General features: G+C 43.0%; 2 protein-coding genes across 3 annotated transcripts; both read left to right on the top strand.

Moving 5' to 3' along the window:
• Nucleotides 1-18,009, top strand: LOC311251240 (uncharacterized protein). The gene is made up of 14 exons (XM_084343618.1): nucleotides 1-212; nucleotides 717-1,091; nucleotides 1,236-1,331; nucleotides 1,441-1,674; nucleotides 2,208-2,370; nucleotides 2,463-2,522; nucleotides 2,634-3,160; nucleotides 12,990-13,346; nucleotides 14,055-14,420; nucleotides 14,494-14,589; nucleotides 15,285-15,518; nucleotides 16,542-16,698; nucleotides 16,786-16,845; nucleotides 16,940-18,009. Exons 1-14 carry the CDS (start codon nucleotides 3-5, stop codon nucleotides 17,467-17,469), a joined length of 3,465 nt encoding a protein of 1,154 aa, XP_084199744.1. The 5' UTR covers nucleotides 1-2; the 3' UTR covers nucleotides 17,470-18,009.
• LOC311251071 (protein mono-ADP-ribosyltransferase PARP14-like) lies at nucleotides 4,038-12,001 on the top strand. 2 transcript variants are annotated; one of them, XM_084343346.1, is made up of 6 exons: nucleotides 4,038-4,285; nucleotides 6,206-8,352; nucleotides 8,597-8,833; nucleotides 8,924-9,148; nucleotides 9,257-9,326; nucleotides 10,220-12,001. In XM_084343346.1, exons 1-6 carry the CDS (start codon nucleotides 4,111-4,113, stop codon nucleotides 11,296-11,298), a joined length of 3,933 nt encoding a protein of 1,310 aa, XP_084199472.1. In that variant the 5' UTR covers nucleotides 4,038-4,110; the 3' UTR covers nucleotides 11,299-12,001. The 2 variants fall into 2 exon arrangements, with proteins under 2 accessions (XP_084199472.1, XP_084199473.1); XM_084343347.1 differs by having other exon boundaries at nucleotides 4,161-4,285; nucleotides 6,211-8,352.
• Nucleotides 18,010-18,026: the final 17 nt, after the last annotated feature.

Below are 18,026 nucleotides of genomic sequence, written 5' to 3'. Positions count from 1 at the left end.
GCATGGACTTGGACCAGACTCAGCTCTGTTGTTCAGTCTGTCTAGAGCTGTTAAAGGAGCCGGTCACCATTCCCTGTGGACACAATTACTGCAAAAGCTGTATTGTGGGATGCTGGGACCAGAAGGAGCAGAAAGGACAGTACAGCTGTCCTCAGTGCAGGGAGACGTTCAGTCAGAGGCCTGTGCTGAGGAAGAACAACATGCTGGCTGAGGTAATGGCGGGAAAATAGAGGTGGTGGTAGGTGGTGGTGGGTTGTTGTTGACAGTAAGTTTTAGGTTGTTAGGTCACTTTGAGCCACTTCAGTGTCTGCAAGCCAAACGTGTAGATCTAAACTGCAGCACTTAATAAAATGATTATTAGCCTATCTCTCAAACTGTTGGACCCATATATCCTGATACCTACTATTGGGTCACTATTTTTCACTACAACTGTTCAAATCCAGCATGTTATATTAGTTCTTGATGGTGGGATTATTATTTTTTAAAATAATTTTTGTTTTATGCAACATGTGGTCATAAGCAATGAGGGCTGTAAAGTAATCTTAGGCCCCTCCCATTTCTTCACAAACAGCCCAATTCTTGAAGATTCTTGAATATTGTTATTGTTGTTATATTGTTATATCTAAAATATTCTATATTTTGTTCTTATTCTGTGTTTCTCTTCGGTGTCATAATCTAAAATATTTCTCACCACCTTCTCATTTTATTGCCTCCAGGTTGTTGAGAATCTGAAGAAGACGAGCACCCAGCAGGCTTCTCCCCCTGCTGCTGTGGCCTGTGCCGGCCCGTCAGACGTTGCCTGTGATTTCTGCTCTGAGCCCAGACCCAACAAAGCCACCATGTCCTGCCTGGCTTGTTTGGCATCTTACTGTCCGACTCACCTCCAGCCTCACTACAGTGTTCCTGTGTTGAAGAAGCACCAGCTGGTCTCGGCTACAACCCCACTGCAGGAGAAGATGTGTACGAAGCACAACAAGCTGATGGAGATCTACTGCCAGACGGACCAGAGGTGCATCTGTTATCTGTGCATCATAGATGAGCATAAAAACCACCGTACAGTGTCAGCTGCAGCAGAGAGGGCCGAGGAACAGGTAGAAGCAAACACACAGCAGAACTAGTGATCATGAAACTAGACGGTTTATAAAATGTGTTATTTTTTATTATTTTAGTCCATCTTCCTCTTACATGTGACAGTAATAACTGTATTCATAAAAACATTCAACATTTTCTTTCAGAAACAACTGACTGCGAGTCAAAAGAAAGTCCAGGAGAGAGAAAAGGGGCGCGAAAAGGAGCTGAATGAGCTGATCCAAGCTCTGAAGGAGTTCAAGGTGTGGAAATTAGACTTCAGTATTTCATCCTGTGTCTGTATTGATCACTATAGAAGAAGAAGTCTCTGGCAAGGTGTGCTTGTAAAACCTACTGTCTTTGCATGAACAGAGCTGTAGCGGGACTGCAGTGAAGGCCAGCGACAAGATCTTTGATGATCTGATCTCCTCCATAAAGAAGAAACGCACTCTGGCGAAGCAGCTGATGAAAGGCCAGGAGAAGACTGCTGTCGCTCAGGCTGAAGAGCTGCAGCTGCAGCTGGAGGACGAGATCACCAAGCTGAGGAGGAGGGACTCTGAGCTGGAACAGCTTTCTCATGTGGACGACCACATCCATTTCATCCAGGTACCAGAGGGTAACTGTACAGGACGGGTTTGAATTTATTTTCTGTTTTCAGCTGTTGCACTTTGGAGATGGTCCCTGAGCACTCGCCTGACAGACAGAAAAATCCCCAAAAACGCAAGTTGTGTTTTTGGCAGCTTTATACAATTTATAAGGCGTCCGTGCAAGGTGGGAAGAGAGCAGAAGGGAAAAGGCGAGGTGAAATAATAATAATCATAACCAGAACTAGAAATATGCTGATGTAGCTGGAACAGCCCTACTTTGTATACTTGTTTTCAGTTATGTCAGTTCCACATGACTAAATAATCAGTGCTGTGCAGCCCAAGCACTGTAACTGTAGAAGCTCAGAGCATGCAGAACTGAACACATTGCCTGAAAGTGACATCTGCTGGACAAATCTGACAGAGCAACTCTCATGATGACCATGCTGATGACTGGTGATCTGTTATTCCTTTGGACCAAACAGTAGGACAAATGGACAAATAGTGCAAATTGCATTGTCACTTTGCCCCTTTGTTTTATGTCTGTGTTTCCAGACTTTCCAGTCCCTCTCCGCCTCCTGTGAATCTCCAGACCTGCCTTCTGACTCTGTGGTCCGTCCTCAGCATTCATTCACAGCTGTGACAGGTTGTGTGTCCGAGCTGAGGGATGACATGGAGAAGCTCCTGAAAGACACGTGGCCCAGGATCTCTGCCGCATGTATGTCTATGCCACAGAACATCTAGAGTCATACAGTGGTCTTCTTCAAATCCAGTTGTATTTAGGATTTTTCTTTTTCTCTTTTTTCTCAGTGTCTACTGTAGATGTTGTGATGCCACCTGTGCCAAAGACCAGAGAAGAGTTTTTACGCTGTGAGTAAAACTTTGATCCTATGCTGTTTCACAATATACCCATGCTTTAATAATAATCTGAATATCAAAGGTGTGATGATAATATTTTCCTGCTTTGTTCTGCTTTGTCAGATTGCTGTCCTCTGACACTGGATCTTAACTCGGCCAACAGATATTTGTCCCTTTCACAAGAGAGCCGGCGGGCGACGAATACAAGCAGTGAGAACTATTATGGTACTCACTCAGACAGGTTTACAGGTGTCAGGCAGGTGTTGTGCAGAGAGGGTTTGTCAAAGCGATGTTACTGGGAGGTTATTCAGAGTGCGTGCACTTGTTCTGTGGCGGTGTCATACAAAGATATCAACAGATCGTCCGGTGACTCAGAGTTTGGGAATAACAACAAGTCGTGGAGTCTAGACTGCTCCCAACAAGGTTACTCTTTCCGACACAAAAGTGGAAGCAAAACAGTGTCAGGACCTCAATCCTCCAAAATTGGAGTGTATCTGGACTATAGAGCAGGTACTTTGTCCTTTTATAGCATCTCTGACACGATGACTCTGCTCCACAAAGAAAACACCACGTTCACCCAGCCTCTCTATCCTGGCCTTGGGCTGAAGGATGTCGCATCTCGGCCAAGCAGTGGATCTTATGCAGAACTGGTGAAGTTGTGGTAATGAGGAATTAAACATCAAGTCCTGAGTCGCCCAAATTTCAAGTTTGGCGCTCAGTGTTTTCTTTTGTTGCAGAGTTTTTGTGCCAATTTTCTCTGTATCTTCTAAAAATAGTGGCTACTACTGAGATGATAATTTAGTTTGTTTGTTTGTTTTTTAAAAAAACATATAAAAGACATTTAACTTTAAAAAAGTTGCACTTCTGCATCTTGAAACTGGCACTTTGGGTAAAGTGGTTCATACTTTGGTTAAACTCGTTCCTCACTGGGGTTTCCAGATGTTTCTCACCAGGCACGATGTGGGTCTATGCTGAAGGTTTGTCTAATTTAAAACAGACTTTTCCAAAATGTTTGAACACACTTTTTAAAAAGGATGTGTCTCAGAGTGCTGTGGCCCTTAATGCTGAAGTTATTCAAGTGTTTTGCTTTTACTCGTGCCTGGGATACTCGTCACCAGATACCTCAAACCATGTTTATACATTTATTTAGTCCGCTCGTGCTTTTTTATCCAACTACAACTGTTTGGTGATGAAGAGCGAACATGTGATGCATGTGTATTTTCAGTTATGTACATTATCCAAATTCTGCACGTGTAACAGTCTGTTTAGGATTTTTTTTTGGTTCAGAATAAATAAATAAATAAATACACATTTGACTCAGCCCATTGTTTCTGATTTTCATTTGTCTGTAAGTACATCTACAGAAAAAAAAATATTGTGAAAAAACAAAAGAAAATCAGTTTCACACATGAAAAAATAAATAAATTAGAACAAAAAACATTTTCCCTTTCCTTTCTGGGCTTCCGTAGCCGCTGCTGTAGCGCTGCCTGTGTTGTTTTTAGCGCCGGGGCGGAGCTCGCGCTGCGGGACCGGCAGTAAACACACTTGACGCTCCTCAGACCGGACACAGCGGACATCTCGTCTCACCAACAGCCCGAACATGGCTGATGGTTACCGGCACCCCGTTTTCTTTGAGTGCCACAGCCTGCAGGGGAAGCGGCTGAAGAGGATAGAGAATTACTTCCGTATTCACCGCAGATCAGGCGGAGGGGAGTGCGGACCCCTGAGGGCTGTGGATGGTAAAGTCCACAGCGTTGCTTTCAAACATCAGACAGGTAGGCCATAACCACACATATATAGATATTACATTTATTTTAATATTTAATATCTGATTTGCTTATATTGTCTTGTAATGCTGGTTAAAGGATGTCCTTTGTTTGAATCCGTGAAAAACTGCATTAATTTATATTCATTTATTGGCCTGTAGAGCAAAATGTCAGCTTTTAATTTTGGTGTGTTATTATAGAAATATTAAACATCGCCTGTGATCGCACAGATTCAGTGGGAAGTGCTGCTGATGAGTTTACAAGCACAGTCCACTGCTGGAGAAGTCAAACATCTGGTTTTATTTACTGCAACAGCTGGCAGGATGTGGGATCAGCTGTCCCCCCTCTCAGTATTGGGAGAGAAAAAAACATTTACTTAAAAAGTAGCAATACAGCTCTGTAAAAATACTCCATTACAATAGGCTAGAGCTACATTACTAATGGAGAATCAGGTGTATCTGAGTCTTGGGGGGGGGGGGGGGAAAGGTCTTATCCTAATTTTGAGTGTCTCATGTTACATTAAAGATTTCGCTTAAATGAAAGTGCCCAATATGTACGTGGAAGGGCCGTAGCCACCATTGAGGACACCGAGGTCATGTTCTCTGTAGTTTTTTCCTTGAGTTTCGTTTCATTAAAACCGAAAGTAAACACGGTCGCGACGTGATTGCAGTTCTATTTTTAGAACGGCAATTAAATGAATCGGAGCAAAGATGCAACGTGGTGTCAAGAGGCTGCATCAATCCAAGTTATCATTTGTTGCAGCAAGAAAGGCAGAGGATGATCAGGCAAAGAGGAGGAAAATAGTGAACGAGCCTACGGATGCAACAGATAGCCAACAGAGATGCTAAGAAGCCTGAGCAGGATCTCCTCTCTCTCTCTCTCTGTCTCAAATTCAAATTCAAATGCGCTTTATTGGCATGAATGTTACGAGAACTATGTTGCCAAAGCATCAAGAATCAAAGAAACAAAACAAATACAACTCACAGAATCAAATATATACAAATAAAATAAAAAAAGTATATATACATTTATACTGTATACCCTATGTGTGTGTGTGTGTGCTGATGAGGTGGGTGCATGAGCCTGACCCAGCATCAAGAGTGTAATTAACCCCTTTTTCAAATCAATTTGGGATTATGCCGGACGAGCTGTATGGAGCCATTTTATGTGTTTTACGTATTAAACAAGTCCCCATCTACTTCAGTTGTTCAGGAGAAAGCTGCAACATTGTTTTGCTCCGGAGCCCCAGAAATGATTTGTGGATTACAAAAACTTTCCATCAGTATGAGGACGAGCAGACAATGACTGAATTTTCAGTTATGTGTGAACTTGCCCTTTAAATATGACAGTCGCAGTGCTTTTTGTCAGAATGTTTCCTTTGAGATGTTTAATATTCGACCAATAGAATAGGTAAATATTAAAATCCAATGCTTCGCCTCTGATGCAGCATGCAATCTGCCAAGTAATTCGAGTTGTTATGTACATACTTAAGTAAAGTACAACTGTTCAGTGAAGTACTTGAGTAAATGTACTCGAATGCCTCATTTCATCGCTGCCGATAAGTGACAGAAAAATCTCATCTCATCAAGTCTCATCTGACATAAAGCCTGTTTAGCAGCATTTCTCCTCTTTAAAGGTGCAGTATGTCATTTTGAGGAAGAAATTTTAATCAGAAGAGAAAAACACAAGTTCAATAGTGTTTTACTTTGTTTATATGTGGCGGACCCTGCCACCTTTCCAGCTTCAAACAGTGTTCTGGGGACCTCATATTCCTCTGAGAACAGCTTGTTTATTCATAAATATTTATGGGTTTGTTTTATTACCTCATTAACATTGTAACCATTAACCATCTCAGTTTGATTCTCTTCTCCAAAACTACACAGTTCGCCTTAAAGCTCAGAATCACTAATGTCACTCTTTCTGACTCAGATCAGCAGGAGGTCCTGCGGAGGTCTCAGCATGTTGTGGATGATCTGGTGTTGACCGTGCGAGGCAGCCTGGATCGTCCCTCCACCACCTCCACCACCTCCACCTCAGCACCTCTACCAAGTGGTGAAGAATACGAACGAGGACTTGATTCTTACCTCCTTCGCTACCTAAAGGATTGTCCCAAGGCCGAGAAAGAACTAGAGGAACAGCTCGCCTCTGTCGCCTGTTCTGCTCAGCTTTACCCAGAGGAGGGGAGGGTTTTAGTCAGGAGTTTAGCCCGACTTGGTTCAGTAGATGAAGTCGGGCGTTGGAAAGCCAAAGTAGATCAACTCTTTGATGGCTACCTGTGCCACTATGAGGTGGACCCTCACAAAATCAAAGCTTTGCTTCAGTTCTCTCCTCAGAACACAGATGAGGTGAAGGTGTACAGCGAGCTTGGCGTGGCTGTTGTAGTTGGGGAGCGTTCTCAGGTGAATGCCAGGTTGATGGATGCAGAGGACTTGTGTGTTAAACATGAGAAGAAAACCAGGATTCGTAGACTGGGAGTAGCCAAACTCTGTCTCCTCTGGAGAGAGATTGAGCACAGTTTAAGACGAGATTTTCCAGGAGTGAAGGTCACGCAGGGAGATGCAGGTCGGATAGTTTTGGAGGGTTCTGTGGAGGAGATTCTGAAGGCTGGAAAGTTGATCTCCAATCTGGAGGATCTGGTGTTAGAAAGGTCGGTTTCTGACATGAGCCCACATCTTTTGGCCTTCTTGAAAAAGGCTTATGGATGTCCGGCTGTGCTAGGTGACTTTTTGGGAGTTGGTGGCAAGGTGCAAGTAGAGTTACGAGACACAGAGCTACGTTTGTTCACCCTCTCTGCTGATAAACTGGATGAAATAGAAAAGGCACTGCAGCATGAGATCAAGGAAATCAAGATTCATGTTCCTAACTTCTCTGCTGTGGCACGTGAGCTTCAGGAAATACTCAAGTCCAAGACAAATGAGATGAACCAAGGGCAATACAGGGCTCAGGTCATGTTTGCCTCAGACGGCACAGTCCTCATATTGGGCCACATGAATGAGGTTGAAGAGCTGAGGGAAGCTGTCACACGGTTTATTTTGGACCAGTCTAGTTTCCAAAGTATACTCCACCTTCCTTCCATGGAGTTAGCCCAAGAGTTACCAGAATTGCTGCTGCTGCATGGTTTTGACTACTCAGGGGTTAGCTTCCATCCTTTAACATCTTCCTCTCGGCCCGCTGTGGTGCTGAAGGGTCCACCTAGCAAAGTGACTCAGGTCAGAAACAAGCTGGATACATTTCTGGACCCCTTTCTTGAGGATGGTGTCACCACTGACCCGCTAGGGATCGTAAAATTTGACCAAAGACCCACTGGGAAAGATGAACTCCTAAATGTTGCACAGAATTTGGCATCTTTGAGTTTCAGTGAAGCAAACACAACAGCTGCAAGCTACAGCCTTCGTGATGGCATCGAGGTGCTGGTTTGTCAGGGTGACATCACCAAACAGGATGCTGATGCCCTGGTGAATGCTGCCAATGAAGATCTGGACCACTGTGGAGGTGTTGCTGCTGCGCTGAGTAAAGCAGGTGGCCCTCAGGTGCAGAAGGAGAGCCGTGCTCTAGTAAAGCAGAATGGGAAAATACCTACAGGTGAAGTGGTAGAGACCACAGGGGGGAACTTAAACTGCAAGATACTGCTGCATGCTGTTGGGCCTGTAGGTGGAAAATCAGGTGGCAGAGAGAGGGCTTTACTGGAAAAAACTGTCAAGTCTGCTCTGGATTTAGCAGAAATGATGGAGCTGAGGTCCATAGCTATGCCTTGTATCAGCTCAGGTGTGTTTGGCGTCCCTGTAAATGTGTGCTCAGAGGCTATTGTGACTGCTATTAAGAAGTTTGGTTGTCAGGGAGGGCGAAGTCTGAGCAGTATCATCCTGATTGATAACAGAGGAGAGGTGGTGAGGGCCATGCAGGAGGCATGTGATCGGCTCCTCCAAGGGATAAATACCAGAGACGGTACACCGAGTGCTTTTGGCTTCCAGATGGATGCTTCTGCCCAAGATAAAACAGCAAGAGGAGCCACTGCTGGAGCTCCTGGAGATGGTGTCCGTCTAGAGATCGTTCAGGGAACCATCGAGACCCAGCAGGTAAGAAACCTGTCGTGATACCAGTGGCGTTATACTATTGGCTCACATACCTTGTTAGAGTCAGTCAGAAGTCAGAATTCTTACATATATAAATAAAACAAAAATTTCCTTTCTGCAAGCTCTGTAGATGTATTAGTTAAAAAAAAAGATTCCTCTAAATAAAAATGTTATCAATATGACCTTTAAGCCAATAAGGAGAAGGAGTCTGTGGGCTTTACAATCCCCTCTTCTGTTCTCTTCTTAGGTCGATGCTGTGGTATCGCCCGTGGTCGGCCACGATCCTCTCTCAACCCGCGTTGGAAACACTTTGTTCAAGGTGGTTGGACGTCACCTGATTGCAAGGTTCAGAGAGGAAGCAGGAGGAAACACGATGCCTGGTGACACCATCCTGGTGGAAGGCTTGAGAGGACTTCCATCCAATGCGGTGTTCTTCCTCAACCTCTCTCCCTGGGATGATGACCAAGAGGGAGGTGCAGTCCAGGTGAAATGAATGTTTTCTAGTTCTCTACATCACAATACAGTATTTCCTACGTCTAGCCTTCTAAATTAATTCAATTCTGACCTTTTCCAGGTTCTGAGACAGGGCATCAACACAATCCTGACTTCCTGTGAGGAGAGAGGGTTTGGTTCTGTTGCTCTCCCGGTACTCGGAGCTGGGATTGCCCTGCGTTTTCCTGACAGCGTGGTAGCCAGGGTTCTGCTGGAGGAAGTTCGGAAGTTCGAACAGAACCGAAACAGCATAACACCAATGCTGATCAACATCGTCATCCACCCCAGTGACGAAGAGTCTCGGGAGGTAATGACAAATGCATTGTGCACAGACCAACCTGTTTATATGTCCACATTTTATCAGCATCAGACGAGTATATACTGGGTTTGGTATTAAATTCTACATGTATTGTAGGTCTTCACGTCTGCCCATGAAGATTTCCAACTGAAAGGATTCACAAAAGATGTTCACCAACCAGATGAAGGTGGGTAGTTGCTACATGACGATATGGCATTTCCATTTAACTGATTTGTCGTTTGATCTTTCAGAAAATCTGATAAAGGTTTGATCAGATATCAAATATGAGTTTCAGTGGCAATTTGTAAGATATGGCCTACATTTTAGTTTGAGCTGTGTGAGTGATCACGTTACTACTATGTTAGCTTGCTAACCAGCTAGCCACAGCCTGTCCTGTCTCAGACAACTGTCTGATTACCCCGTAGTTTCAGCTGGCAGATAGCATCATATGCCAGCAGCGAGTTTACTAGGTTTCATAAGCTATTTAGCTTTTAGCGCACTAAATGAACAAAATTAACTCACAAAATGTCAACAAAGGATATTATTGTAGACGTTATATCCTCTGAATTCATGTTTCTCTCTTTTACCAAACTAAGACGAGCTGCATTTGTCGGTAAACACATCTCAAAACATTCATTTAAACTCCACATTATTGAAATGTGTCATTGTCCTGGTCGGAGTCACTGTAAATCGCCTCCATACTGTATACCCCGTTGTCAAATTGACCCCCATTGGTCTATGAGGCTGTTTTAAGTCCCAGTTCCGTGTTTAATCTCAGGCTGCTAAACCTGGTGAATCCGTCTGTGAACCGATCCAGGCAAACTTTAGGGCCACTGGCTCCACGGCCAACCGAGCCATGAGCAATTAGTTAATGGCAGCTAGCAGAGAGCAGCAGTTGTTGGTTATGCTGGTGATGCGCTGCCCCTTATATTTTTGGAGTTGCCTTCGAATTATGGTCTTATTTAACAAATTACGACATATACAGGTTACTGTTTAAGATACTACTGTTGAAAGCTATCAGCCAAAGAAGGCTAACTAGAAAGAGAAATTGTTCTTAACAGAGTCATTGTTCTCTTCTAGTTTCAACTACAAAGAGGATCGTCCTGCTGGGAAAAACTGGATCCGGGAAAAGCAACCTAGCTAACACCATATTTGGAGAGAAATTATTCACCACCAACCATTCTCCCAACTCTGGAACAAGCGAATGTCAAGCAGAAACCAAATCTGTCAATGGAAGAAGCATCACTCTGATCGACACTCCTGGTTTCTTTGATGCGGGGAGGTCTGAAGAGGATTTGAAGCCTGAGATCGTGAGTTGTATCACAGAATGCTCTCCTGGGCCTCATGCTTTCCTCATTGTACTCAAAGTGGAGAAATTCACAGAGCACGAGCAGGCTGTCATCGACAAAATATGCCAGTATTTCTCTAAAGATGCGCTAAAATATGCTGTAATCGTCTTTACTCACGGTGACCAGCTCCCTAAAGGGATGACAATTGAGGAGTTTGTCAGCCAGAATAAAAATCTGAGTGATCTGGTAGAGAAGTGCGGAGGTCGATGCCACGTCATTGATAATAAATACTGGAATAACAAAGTGCAGAATAACTACAGGAGCAACCAGTTCCAGGTGGAGGAGCTACTTAAAAAAGTAGACAAGATGGTGATGGAAAACGATGGAGGCTACTACGTCAATCAGGTGTTGGAAGCAGTGGAGAAAGAAATCCAGAATGAAGAAGATCGCATTAGACAGTCAGCAAAAAACATGCCGGTGGAGGAGGTCAGAAAACAGGCTAAAAGCACAGTGTCGAAGAGGTTTCTGATCGACCTGGCAGGTACGACAACGGGAGTGTTGTTGGGAGCTTTTTGCGGTGTAGCAGCAATGGTCGGATTAGTTATCACAGCGCTGCAGAATTCAACAGCGATGACATTCCTGAAGAAAATGCCAGCACTAGGAGGAGCGGCCACCGCAGCAGCAGCAGGAGGAGAAGTGGCAGTAGTCACTGCCGGAGGTGTCGTAGGCGTGACTCTCGCTGCAGCAGGAGGAGTTGTAGGAGGTATGATTGGATGTGATGCAGCTCAGGGAGCAGAAACGCCATTGGAGGCAGTAGAGATGGCAGCGAATGCGGTCATCAACAAAGGAAAAAAGATGTTGAGGCTGTAACTGTTTTTTTTTTTTTTTTTGGGGGGGGGGGGCGCCTTTTGGGGCCCTTGGGTTTCGGCACTAAAACTACCAGCCTTCAGCACAACACAGAAGATCCACAGAGCCCATCATAGCATTGTGTTTTATATGAAATCAGCTTGTCTACCCAGTTGTCACGTCTCCACTGCTTGCTGAGCAGGTAGTGCACAGTGGTATTGTAAGAGCTTTTTGCTAAAACAACCGCTTGATGAAGCTACTAACATGAGCCAGAAAACCAAAACAATGATCTTAAAGAGGTTAGAAAGGATCCATAGAGCTGAAGGGAAATGCAGGGTCGGGTGATAAGGGTGATTATTTTGACCTTTGATTAAAGGGAAGAAGAACCGCAACAGAATCAAAACCAGATAAGCGGTGGCTCTGACACAGGTGGAGGGAAAAGTTGAGTTTGTCTTTACTGATTTGTAAATCACTTTTTGACAAGATTTATTTTGTAATAAGAATCATAATAATAAGAACACTGGGCCTGTGCAATCTTTATATGTTAGGAATGTGTAAAATAAATGTAAATAAAGTGATTAATGGTGTTTCATGTTTAATTCTGTCTAGATTAATTTATTTTAAGATGTTTGACGATGATTTGCCTTTTCCACTGATCTCTGTTCTCTGTATTTAAATGTGCCAAATCTGTTTTTTCAACAATAAAAGCATTGATTGCTCAAGTTTTCTCATTTGTTCGTGTTGTGTTATTATATTTGCAGTGTGTCCGGCTGACTAGTGTACCTCCTCACAAGGGATGTCTATTATTACACTGCAGCTGCAGGCTCTGATCAGCAGGGGGAGCCCTAAAGCAAGGCGTCCATCGCACACAGCTTAGCAAAATCAAAAAGATAACAGAAAGCAGAATGAGATATACTGTATGCACAAACTTGTCTTTTCCTGCAAGTTAATTTTGGATGGTTTACTTGGTCACAAGTGTCAATTTATTCAAACAACACCTTAAATCCTTTACATGACTTTACTGGTATTGTTTCATGTATATCAACGCATAGAAACCCAGACATTTTCTGCATCATGTCAGTGCTGTGTGACTCTTATCTGAAAGGAAACAGCTTCATCTGAGTCTCCAGCTGCTGCTCCTTAAAACACCTGATTAAAATAAGACAATTGATACCAATTTCCATACTTTACACTTCATGAAACACGGTGACACAGACACATTTAACTCAGATAATATGATTCAATAATAATAAGTCTAATGGAGATTTAGTACTTTTCTTTTTTTTTCTAACCAGATGTTTATTCATTTAAGGCTGTGACGCAGCATTTAAACCTCCATACTGGATGATAAAACTGATGTTAACTGATTTGGAAACATCAATGAAAAATTAAAATTATTACTAAAATGTGTGTTTTTCTTTGCCCACAAGTGTGTAAACTAATCACAGGTAAATAAATCTGTTGTGTGTAATACACACAACAGATTGTTTTTAATCTATTGTGTGTATTACACTCTTTCGTCTCTTTCTTTTGGATGAATATACAGTTTCCTCCCAGTTCATATTTACATTTTCTTATTTTGAACGACCTCTGGATACAGCCTGGCAACATTTGCGACATACTGCGGCTTTTGTGACTTAAAAGATTCACATTTTTAAAAAGTATTTGTAGTAGTTGTGTCTTCACGTTGAACACTGCCCAGTTTTCTCCAGAAGGTGGCGGTAATGCGCCACAAAGCTGTTTGCAAAGTACGAAGAAGAAGAAGAAGAAGAAGAAGAAGAAGAAGACGAAGAAGTACAAGGTCCTTTTTCACACAACATGAGCCTCTTTATCCGACAGTAGTTGTCACTAACATGGCTGAGAAGCAAGAGGAGGCACAGTTCTGCTGTTCGGTGTGTCTGGCCCGGCCCAGGGATCCAGTTTCTTTAAGTTGCGGACACAATTACTGCAGAAGCTGTCTTGAGGGTTTCTGGGACAAGCAGGAGGAGCGGAGGGGACAGTACAGCTGTCCCTACTGCAGGGAGACGTTCAGTCCGAGGCCTGTCCTGAGGAGGAACAACATGCTGGCTGAGGTGAGTGAGGTCAACTACACTTGTAATAAATAAGTGTCTTGTTGTGCTAAAATACGAAATGTAGTACAAGAAGGAGTGGTACAGTCGAAACAGTTTGTTGTGTTTCAAAAGTTGACGAAATTTGACTAAGGTTTGGTGTAACTAGTAAATTTAGGTCAATTTTTCTCCATGAATTAAAGGTGCATGGTGTATTTTTGGAAGGAAAAGTCAAACTCTGAAATTTAATATTTACAATAGCAATACAGTCATAATACAAACTCAGAAACTTTTTTTTTTTTTTTTTAAATGAATAGACAAACTGCCCACAGAGGAGAGTAAAGTCCCCAGAGCACTGTTTTTGAAGCTGGAAAGGTGGCAGGGTCCGCCACATATAAACAAAGTGTTGTCCTTTTAAGACAGTTTGTTCAGTCAAGTTTGTTTATTTGTTTTTTTCATTCATGAAAAATTACCACTGATGATTTTTCTGCACTGATTAAAATTTCTCCCCCAAAAACACAAAGTGCACCTTTTTGTTTTTCACATTTTTATTTTGATGTAGATTAAAAATGTTGCCATTTTTTAATCATTAAATGAACAAATATCAACTTCTGCACTGCCTTGGCAGAGGTATGCACTCGTGCTAGACTGATAATTAGCCTTTGCACATACGGTATATAGATATTGGTGAATATGTCGACCAAATATCATCATCACTTCTTTCCTCTCTAGCTTGTGGAGAATCTGAGCGTCCAGCAGGCTTCTCCCCCTGCTGCTGTGGCCTGTGCCGACCCGTCAAACATCGCCTGTGATTTCTGCCCTGAGACCGGACCCAACAAAGCCACCATGTCCTGCCTGACGTGTCTGGCATCGTACTGTCCGGCTCACCTCCAGTCTCGACACAGTGTTCCTGTGTTTAAGAAGCACCAGCTGGTCTCGGCTACAGTCCCACTGCAGGAGAAGATGTGTACGAAGCACAACAAGCTGATGGAGATCTACTGCCAGACGGACGAGCAGCTTGTTTGCTCTGTGTGCGCTGTAGATGAGCACAAGAGCCACACCACCACTTCTGTTCCCAAGCAAAGGGCTGACATAGAGGTAGCATGTTTGGTTTTTGAAAATCTGAACCCTTCCAGCATCACAGGAAATAATCCTGCGTTCTTCCTTGCAGAAACATCTGGTTTCCAGGCAAAAGGAAATCAGGAAGAGAGTCGTGCAGAGAGAGGAGGAGCTGGAGGGGCTGAAAGAAGCTGAGGAGAATCTCGAGGTGTGAAAAACATTCATTTAGAGGCGTATGATTGCGTCTGTTTGGGCTGTAGCTGCAGCTTGTAGGCTTCCAGTTTAACCTGGAGTGACTTTTTAACTTTGGCACCTGGTGTCAAGAATTCAGGGAGTATTTTTGAACATACTCCCAATTTTCCACACTGATTAACGGCTCTCAGCTCTTCCAGTAAACCTGCAATAACTGATTGTGGTTTTTCACCACTTCTTGGCAGCAGAAGGAAGTTGTGATCGCAACACTGACATACAGTATTACCACTTTATAAGTCGATATGTTAAGTTTTTTTTAAGCAAATGCAGTAGTTGCTTGTTTAAACATCCAGCAGCTTCAAAGCAACATTAGCATTCATTAGTTGTCGGTTTTCTTCATTTTGACCTTCAGACCTGAGAAGCACTCATTTTTTGAAAAGCTTATTTTGGTGATTGGTTTATCATTTCAGTCGTGTTACAAGCAAAAATGTAAAAAAAAAATGTAAAAATGCTGTTTACAGCTTCTTAAATGTGAGCATTTGCTGCTTTTATTTGTCAATTATGATATTAACTTTTGATCCAATTTGAAGACTTCACTTTGGGCTCAGGGAAATTCTGCTGAGCGTGTTTTTACCATTCTTATATGAAATTAATCATTAGTTGCCGGCTCACGAATCTTTTAAACGATAAAAAGCCGATGTGTTCAAACAGAGTTGTGCAGATACGACGCTGGAGGACTGCAACAAGATCTTCGGCGACCTGATCGCCTCCATGCTGCGGAGACACAGAGAGCTGAAGCAGCTGATCGCAGACCAGGAGAAAACTGCCGTCGCTCACGCTCAGGAGCTTCGGCTGCAGCTGAGTGAGGAGGTCACCCAGCTGAGGAGGAGAGACACCGAACTGGAACGTCTGCTACACGCTGACGATCACATCCATTTGATTCAGGTGCCAGATCACTTTATTTGTGTTGTCTCTGACTTTTTAAAGTTGTTGTTTTCAATTTTTCTTTTCCTTTTATACATTTTTATAAATTTTTTTTCATTTAGAATGGCTTAATAAATTAATGATGAGACTAAATGCACTAAAATGATTAATTTCTTGTATGTATCAAACTGATGTTTTTGCTCTCATTTTGTTCTGTTTTGTATTGAAGCAAAAGTGGATAAAGAAGTGTGAAAGGAAAATACAGAAATAAATACTTACATTAAAAAATGAATATAATAAATAATGAATAAATTGTTGAATTAATCAAAATGTTAATAAATACAGAGACAAATTAAAGCCGATATACCAATTAATGTCACATATTATAAATCAATTGTTGCCTACATTTATTTTCAATGTTACTTTTGGTGCATTTATTGGCATATTAATGTATCTATTGATACATTTATTTATTTAGCTATTCATTAATATTTTTTTTTTATTCAGGCAGTTTCACTCATAAATGCATACGTGCGTCAGCACTTCTCCCCACTGGACGTGCTGTCAGACCGGGCTGTCCAGGCAAAGTACCGGCTGCCCCGTGCGGAGATCCAACGGCCGTTGGATCTCTTTGCCTGGACAGCCCGGTCTGACAGCGCGCGCACACACACACGCACTTATGCGCTGATAAAGAGGTGGGTGATCGATCTGCCTGGCATCGATTGATTCAGCACAGCAGCACCGCGGTGGACAGCTCCCACTAAGAGCTTCTTCAGAAGCTTCTTTGGCTTGATCTTAAGGTTCTCCTAAGAAGGCAGTTAAGAACGCATCTGGGAAACACCCGCATCTTAGCGCTCCTTCTTAGCCGAACCCTTCTTAAGAGCCTTCTTAAGTCCTTAAGAACGATCGAATCTGGGAAACGCGGCCAATGTCTGTACAAACCGGCAATGAATCTGAATGAGCTGCAAGATGCTGACATTCCTGACTCAAACTCTCCCTACTTGCCAATATCGTTTTAATGTCTTTGTCTCGTTTTCTCCTCAGGTTTTCCAGTCTCTCTCCACTTCCTGTGACTCTCCGGACTTCTCACCTGGTGCTGCTCCTCTGCGCTGCTTCAAGGATGTGACCGAGAGCGTGTCTGAGCTGAGAGACAAATTAGAGACCGTGTTGAATGACACGTGGCCCAGGATCTCTGCCACAGGTAACATCTGGAAATATACAGATTCTGACTCTTGTGTTTTGGCTGTATTGATGTCCAGTGATGATTAAGACTGTTTCTTTCTTACAGTCTCTTATGTTGACTTCTCACTACTGCCAGCACCTCAAAGCAGAGAGGACTTTTTACGCTGTAAGAAATTCACTTGACTCCTTCACTTTAATGCAGTAATCATCACCGTTTGTGATTTGAATCATTGTTTAACCTCACTTTGTTTTCCTGGCAGACTGCTGTCCCCTCACACTGGACGTGACCTCGAACTACCCCTATCTCAACCTGGTAAGCAAGAACCTCATGATGAAGCCTTCGCCCAGCCCGTACGCCGCTCACCCGGACAGGTTCACTAAGTTTGCGCAAGTGCTGTGCAAGGAGGGTTTATCAGAGCGATGTTACTGGGAGGTGGAGTGGTACGCTCGCACTCTGTCCGCAGCAGTGGCCTACAAGGACATCAGCCGAACGTCAGACGAGTCGCATTTCGGAAACAATGACAAGTCCTGGAGTCTAGAGTGCGCAGCGAACGGTTACTCGTTCCGTCACAACAATGTGGAAACGGAGGTGTCGGGCATCAGCTCCAACAAAATTGGAGTGTATCTGGATTATAAAGCGGGCATTCTGTGTTTTTATCAGGTCTCTGAGCCGATGGTTCTGATCCACAAAGTCAAGACGACGTTCACCCAGCCTCTCTATCCCGGGCTTGGGCTGAACTATGAATGGTACGATACTGGAGTGTATGCACAGCTGGTCAAGTTATGGTAGAAAAATTCATAATTTGAAGTTTTTTGCACTTTACCATGAACTATTTAGCGTCCTCAACGACCCAAAACCGGATGTTTATTTTCTTACGTATCCCTTCCAAGGCTTAGTAATAGTTTTGGCATCAGAACATTGGTATCAGTCTGTTTTTAAAGGTCAGATGTTGAGGTAACAGAGCTTACAAGCTTTGACAAAGCCCGCTTCACCCTGATTGAAGTCACCCACACAACTTCAGACTGTTTCTATTTTCTCGAGAAAAAGCTTTGTTTGCATTTCGCTTGTGATCGAGCATGGCATTAGTCAAAATGCTAATGCAAGAGTTGTTTTTTTTTTTTTTCAACAAGTAAGAATGTGAACCTGCAAGTTCATGCATCTCCTGAATCATTGATTCGGTCTGGAATATGTGGTAATTTTACTTGGAAAAATGAACAAACAGTCCATGCCAGCTGGGGATGACACACTTTTTCACCTTTGAATGCCTTGATGATTGTAAAATGTACCTTGTATTGTGCCTAAAGAATAAACTTAATAGCGTTGTTTGTATTCATCTGGTTTGTTCC

This window comes from Pagrus pagrus (genome assembly GCF_965226575.1).
Source record: "Pagrus pagrus genome assembly, chromosome: 22".
NCBI classification, from domain to species: domain Eukaryota; kingdom Metazoa; phylum Chordata; class Actinopteri; order Spariformes; family Sparidae; genus Pagrus; species Pagrus pagrus.
The sequence above is the reverse complement of the archived record's forward strand: the minus strand, read 5'-3'. Positions and strand labels throughout refer to the sequence as shown.